At 42.5% G+C, this 6,513-nt stretch overlaps 1 protein-coding gene across 1 annotated transcript; it reads right to left on the bottom strand.

Moving 5' to 3' along the window:
* Window positions 1–844: 844 nt before the first annotated feature.
* On the bottom strand, window positions 845–5,407 carry LOC117752688 (ZP domain-containing protein-like). Its single transcript, XM_034570252.1, has 9 exons — window positions 5,269–5,407; window positions 4,331–4,472; window positions 4,101–4,244; window positions 3,950–4,008; window positions 3,455–3,645; window positions 2,949–3,349; window positions 2,270–2,369; window positions 1,881–2,073; window positions 845–1,789 (listed from the first exon to the last, which is right to left on the bottom strand). The coding sequence occupies exons 1-9, from the start codon at window positions 5,309–5,311 to the stop codon at window positions 1,653–1,655; spliced, it is 1,410 nt and encodes a 469-aa protein (XP_034426143.1). The 5' UTR covers window positions 5,312–5,407; the 3' UTR covers window positions 845–1,652.
* Window positions 5,408–6,513: the final 1,106 nt, after the last annotated feature.

Raw genomic sequence — 6,513 nt, 5'->3', positions numbered from 1 at the left:
CTGGAGCGGAAGCTGCACGGATTCATACTGTGTAGTACTGGTATTTATCTGAGTACAAGGGACTTCTTTCATATAAGGAAATAATCCTATTTGTGGCCATATTCAAATCAAAGCCTATATGTAAAAACATTGTGCTGCAGTAGCAGCTCCTCTGCAGAACATGATGTGGAACTGAGAAGCTACATATTTTGCATTGTAAATATGAATTGATATTAATTTGAATATTGTGCATTGAATAGAAAAAATTGCACAACTGTCTTTCTTTGTGTATATTTATTTCTTGTACATTCAGCCTTTAACAGAAATTGCAAAAAATAATAAGTATGACCCTCCTAAGTTGTTTTTTGGAAGATATCCACAAGGTCACGACTGGTTGCTGTCCTGGCTCCTAAACGGTGGAACCAGCTCCACATGGACATCAGGACAGAAAGTCTACACATCTTCCGCCGCAAACTAAAAACACATTTCATGCGACTACACCTTGTATAAAAGTTTAAACTAACAATTTAGTAGCACTTAAATGGCACTTACTTATAGCACTTTGTAGTTTTGCTTTTTTGAAGAAATTGTACTTTTGTTGTGGGTTTGTTCCTCATGGTTGATGCACTTATTGTGAGTCACTTTGGATAAAATCGTCACCTAAATGAAATGTAATGTAATGGTAGATCTCGGCTTAAGTTTGAAATTAAAAAGTGATCTTGGGCTAAAAGGCTGGTGACCACTGCTCTAAGTCTTATTTGAAATGGAAACCAGAAGGTAGTATTCAGGTGGAATAAACCATTAAAAGCACAAGTAGTTAGACTGAAAGTCGTATTTGAGTGGAAAAGAACTCACAGGAAATTACTTCGATTAGTATTTGTTGTTTATTTTTAAGCCGAACACCAAAAAAAAGATTCAGTTCCAGTTTCCCAAAGGTGACAGTGACATAAACACATCTCTGCTTTAGACTGTTGATCAAACAAAACTTGACATATGAGAATTTTCCATGAATTGAGAAAATAATGGTCAGAGGAAGCAATGATGATGATGAAGCTGCAGCCTGAATCACCATGGTGACCATCCCTGGACCAAGAAGAAGAGCATCCCGTGCTGTTGCTTCATTCCTCCAGGTGACTAACATTTGGATTTTGCAGTTTGTAAATTGAGGTTTGGCGATGACTCTTATCAGGAGGTCACATGTTTGCAACTTGATATTTAATGTACATGTACAACTCAGAGCGACATCAACCACACTCAACCATCTGACACTTCCCTGAATGACTTTGCATTGACAAACACTTCAGTGTGAAACAGAGATACAGTATATATACCTAATATGTATTCAGACACATGAGAAATGTGTGTGTTGGAAAGTAAAAACACACATTTCAATCAGAACACTTGTTTAAATCATATTGTAACACATCACAAATGAACAGTTATAAAACCACATGAGATCCCGCCTGTAAACACCACACACCTTTCAGATTTGTTCAAAATAAAAGTTAAATCTTACAAAAAGCTGCAGACATTCACAAGGATGTTGATATGAAATCCATCTGCTTACATTTGCACCTGATTAGATACATAAACCCCCACCAAAAACCATGAAAGAAGACTTGGTACAGTCTGAAGTGATCAATATAAATCAGTATTTCACACACGCTGCTGATTTAACTCTCAAATGTTGGCAAAGGTTGGTATTTGACCTTTGACACTTTGGCTCTGTACACGACCACTCCGCAGACCATGCCGACGGCTGCAAGAACACATCCAGCGATGAACACCAGGTTCAGATTCAGGTTGGTCGCTGAAGAAAAGAGAAACACAATGTGAGTCGAGCTTTGTCCAAAATCAAGCTGGGATTCTGACGAGGCAGGTGTGCTCCAGGCGTGTCATACCTGTGGCTCTGACGCTCTCTGCCGATCTCCGTAAGCGCAATGGCCCCTGGGAAACGAAGTGACTTGCACTCTGGATGACAGCCTCTCTCTTGGAGCGCGGGGGGCTTGTTGACGTAGAGTTAATGCAACCTTTGGAACACCTGGTGTTGGAGTTCCCTGCTTCACACATCATGACCGAGCAGCTGATGTACACCTGAACACAACAAGACACGCCGTCGATATGTCAGCAGACGTACAGATCTAGAGTCAAACCTCTGCTCCACTTAATCCTCAGTTACTGTGTAAGGTTTTTAAAACTTGTCCATATATATATATATATATATATATATATATATTCATGTACACTGTCCCTTTTTAATAAACAAAAGAAGTTCTAATCCACTGCTGACCTGATTGTTCAGTCCGATGAACTTGAAGGCCTCCATGCTGAACTTGAATTCTTTCTGTTCAGCGGGGGAGTGGATCTGAACAGTTGGATCCATTTTACACCTTTTCAAAGGAAGAAGAAAGAAAAAACACGGTAAGAACAGTGCCCCTGCACTTAAACGCCACTGGGGGGAGCATAGGCGACACCAAGACTAAGTCATAATGGATGAGAAATGAACCAAAATAAAAAATTGAGGCACGTAAATGTTTGTCAAAGATGTTTCTGTCATTTCAGGTCTTATCACACTGATGTTTGTTCAAGTGTTTCTGATCAGTTTGGTTTGAATTAGTTATTTGATGATGTAAGAACAGGCTGAGATCACGATTGACAGCTGAGCCTGACTTGCGGTTGGCCGAGCATGTGTTTGGGAGGGACCTGGAGGTCACAGCTTCATTTCACCATCACTAAATGTCTGAGTTCATATCTGAGATATTTTGGCTTGATTTCTAGATGGTGGGAGAAAGTGGAGATTCTTCATTCATCTTTATTTAGAGGACGGACGTGACAGGCAATCGTTCACACTGTCATTCAAAGGCCCAGCTAGCTGCAAATCCTTTGACATATTTTACGTCCTTTCTTGAAGGCACCTTTACCCCTGACAACCAACATCTGCCTTCAAACAGTAGAGTGTGTTTTCATACCCATTTTCAAAGATGGAGTAGGTCGGTTGGTAGTTGGGGTTGTCGTATGGTGCAGCTCGGCAGGACTCCACAAACAGCTCGGTGTTGTTGACCGAGGAGGTGGCCTTGATCTTCATGTAAATCCTTTTCCCAATGTCGTACTCCAGAGGATATGCTGCTGGATCCATCATGGTTTGGAACTGGTTGTTAGGGTAGAACTCAAACTGGTAGGTGAACGTGCCGAAGCCCTTCTCACACACAGTGATGTTCTTCCTGTGTGCCACGAAGCTCAATGACACGTTTCCTTGTTTTGAGTACTGGCAGTAGAACTGCACCTCCATCTGGTGCTTCCTGGTGATCAGGTCACTGGGGTTGTCCACCGTGGTGATTTCGTTCTTGAAGATGAGGTTCTCATTGTCTTCCTGCAGGACAGAAAGTTATGAATTCAGTCCTCATGCAGTAACCGACAAACAAGAAGCAGCACTGGTAACTGAGTGTGTAGTGAGATGAAATGAGGCCCTCGCTACCTCGATCTGAGTGCCGCAGGCGTTGAGGGGGATGATGGCGATGATGTGAGTGCTGTTGGAGTGTCTCTGGAGGCTGCAGGCCGTGTTGGAGGGATCATTGAGCTGCATATGATCCTCATGGAGTCGAGGGAATGAGGCTTTCTCAACCGATACTGTCATTGAGGACTCGTTGCAGATCACATGGGATTTAACTGGAACAAAAGAAGTACATTTTAAACCATAACCTTTTCAGTACTTTACATATAGAAATATAATAAATATTCTATGTGATTACTGATATTTAGTCTTTATTTCATATTGATGTATGTTAGATGTTAATGTTGCTATTATTTTGTTGTTGTCAGGATTACCATGACGACACCAGCCTTATTGTATGGTGTGTAGTTCAAGTTCCGGTGTTTTTCTGCCCTCTGCTGGTCAAAAAGTGCTTGATGCAGTTTTCAGTTGTGCTAAAAAAACATAGACTGCTGACAGTGATGTATCCTGGTGACTCACCTATTTCACTCCTGGCTTCCACAAGAACACACCTCATCTCGGACTGATAGACGGCAGGCCTGAAAAACATTTGTGAACATATGTGAAAAGTTAAACGATGGTTTCCTACGCACATGATGGTGTCAATAGAGAACTGAAGTCCGAGACTCACGATTTGACGGCTTCAACAGCAAAGCAGATCACGAAATGTTGTCCGTGGTCATCTGGGAGCGGCGTCCACCTGAGGACAAACTCTCCTTGTGTGTTCTGGGACTTTTTGATATTCGCCGGCCCACTGACGACGATATTATTTATTCTGTGTGAAAACAGAACACAGTTATCGTGCTTGCTGAGATGTTTTGTTGCCACAAGGCCTCAGCGATCTCGTTGGTTCTCACTTACTTTGCATCTGTGGCCTGCGCTTTGACTCTGATTTCCAATTCCTTGTTGACCTCTGCTAGGAAACGACCTCCATTTGCAGGTGTTGGGGTCAGAAACTTGGGCAGGAAAGCTCCCTCCTGACATGACGGAGCAGGGGGGTCCACTGGAATTTAACAAATGTGATAAGTATTGAACAGCAATTAGCAAACTGCTACTGAGTCTTTTGTTAGTTGTAAAATCTAAATAAAGTCACAGCTCAGTAAAAAACAAAAACAAAAACTTAAGATTAATATGTTGAAAGAACGTCTCCTACAACTAAATTGTAATTTTTTATAAAATGAAGAACATGTTGTTCTAAAGCCAGAAATGCAAGAGTTAAGGGAAATACAAGGAATTTGAATAACAAAGAATTTCATAGTGAAGAAGTTAAACTTCTCACAAATAAAACAACAATGTCAAAGTAAAAATACATGACAAAAATAACATAAAAGAATAAAACACTAAACGTGTGACAGAAATTGAATGATGAAAATCATGCGATGTGTCACAATAAGACTCTTTCTGCTGTATTTCCTCAGACAGGAGGCTCCAGAGCTTCGGAGCTCTTTTCTAAACCTGTGTTCCCTGAAGTCCTCAACCCAGAATCTGGAACAGTTCAAGGCTTCTGCCAGAGGCTCTCAAAGTACATGCAGGGTTGTACGAGTACAAAAGATCCAGAAAACACTGAGGAAGTGATGGAAGAAAAAAACTCTATTCTATTAAGTACAGGAAGCCCTGGTCTCAGTATTTTGTGAACATGTGTCACACATTAGGACGTTCTTAGAGGTCCAACACTTATAAAGACTTTTATCTCACTGAGCCCAGAGCAGCAGCAACAGGACCTCTGCTTGGTGGGACTTAAAAAGAATTGGCTGATTAAATATATTGTCATGTGTCAGGAAAAGTAAAAACATACTTACCAAGAAAAGAGAATTGCATAGGAAGTTTGCTGAGAGGAGCCATGGTTGGGGGTGGGGTTGTGGTTGGAGTTGTAGTTGTGGTTGTGGGTGTGGTTGTGGTTGTGGGTGTGGTTGTGGTTGGGTATGTGGTTGTGGGTGTGGTTGTGGTTGTGGGTGTGGTTGTGGTTGTGGTTGGAGTTGTAGTTGTGGTTGTGGTTGGAGTTGTAGTTGTGGGTGTGGTTGTGGTTGTGGTTGTGGTTGGGTATGTGGTTGTGGGTGTGGTTGTGGTTGTGGGTGTGGTTGTGGTTGTGGTTGGAGTTGTAGTTGTGGTTGTGGTTGGAGTTGTAGTTGTGGTTGGGGTTGTAGTTGTGGTTGTGGGTGGGGTTGTTGTTGTGGTTGTGGGTGTGGTTGTGGTTGTGGTTGGAGTTGTAGTTGTGGTTGGGGTTGTAGTTGTGGTTGTGGGTGTGGTTGTGGTTGTGGTTGGAGTTGTAGTTGTGGTTGTGGTTGGAGTTGTAGTTGTGGTTGGGGTTGTAGTTGTGGTTGTGGGTGGGGTTGTTGTTGTGGTTGTGGTTATGTGTGGGGTTGTGGTGGCCGCTCTCTTTCCTCTCCTCACGGTCATCGGAGCCCTGTAGGATCTGGATCCGTCTCCGTATTGCAGATTGATGTAGCCTTGTGGGAAATCCTCCACCACCATCTCAAGTGCAAAAGCCTTGATGTTGGCTTGGGTGTAGTTGTAGTGCAATGTGCAAGAGCCCTATCAATGTGAATATTTATTATTAAAGGGAGGCAAAGCGTCAATGCATTAAAATACAAAGTATGGAGATTCAGATTTCTCAGCTGACCTGGTCTAAGAGGAAGCCTGGTGGCAGGTTGCACCTGTCGCACTCCGTCCCCCTGACGTTTCCATATCGACATCGAACTTTGTCCCCATCAGGATCAAAAGACGTGAGCTTGTATGTCCGAGGGCAGTTCTGAGGAACTCTTGAATGGACACGATAACAGGAGTTAGTAAAAAAAACTAAAGATGGAATCATCAGTGTTTAAAACAAATTCAAATTCTCCAGTGTCTGTGATAAAAGGGTTAAAGGTCGACAAGTTTCCAGGTATCTGCAGGAGACTTACCGGAGGAAAGGTAGGATGCTGATGTCTGGTGATCTGTTTGGTTTCCTGGTGTCAGACCTCTTTCCCAGATCTACCTCAGTCAGTAGACGCCAGTTGTTAACAGAATTTGCCGTTGAGCGCCAACAGCAGCCACTTGCCCTGGTG

This window comes from Hippoglossus hippoglossus, chromosome 3 (genome assembly GCF_009819705.1).
Source record: "Hippoglossus hippoglossus isolate fHipHip1 chromosome 3, fHipHip1.pri, whole genome shotgun sequence".
Lineage (NCBI taxonomy): Eukaryota > Metazoa > Chordata > Actinopteri > Pleuronectiformes > Pleuronectidae > Hippoglossus > Hippoglossus hippoglossus.
This window is presented reverse-complemented; position numbering and strand designations above follow the sequence as displayed.

Bases quoted from the DNA above. Each gene is read 5' to 3' on its own strand.
- LOC117752688 (XM_034570252.1), bottom strand. From the start codon at position 5,311: ATGGCTCCTCTCAGCAAACTTCCTATGCAATTCTCTTTTCTTG. The intron at 4,009-4,100 runs GTGAGTCTCGGA...AATGTTTTTCAG, and splicing joins GCTGTTGAAGCCGTCAAATC to GCCTGCCGTCTATCAGTCCG. The intron at 2,074-2,269 runs GTCAGCAGTGGA...TGTTGTGTTCAG, and splicing joins TCATCGGACTGAACAATCAG to GTGTACATCAGCTGCTCGGT.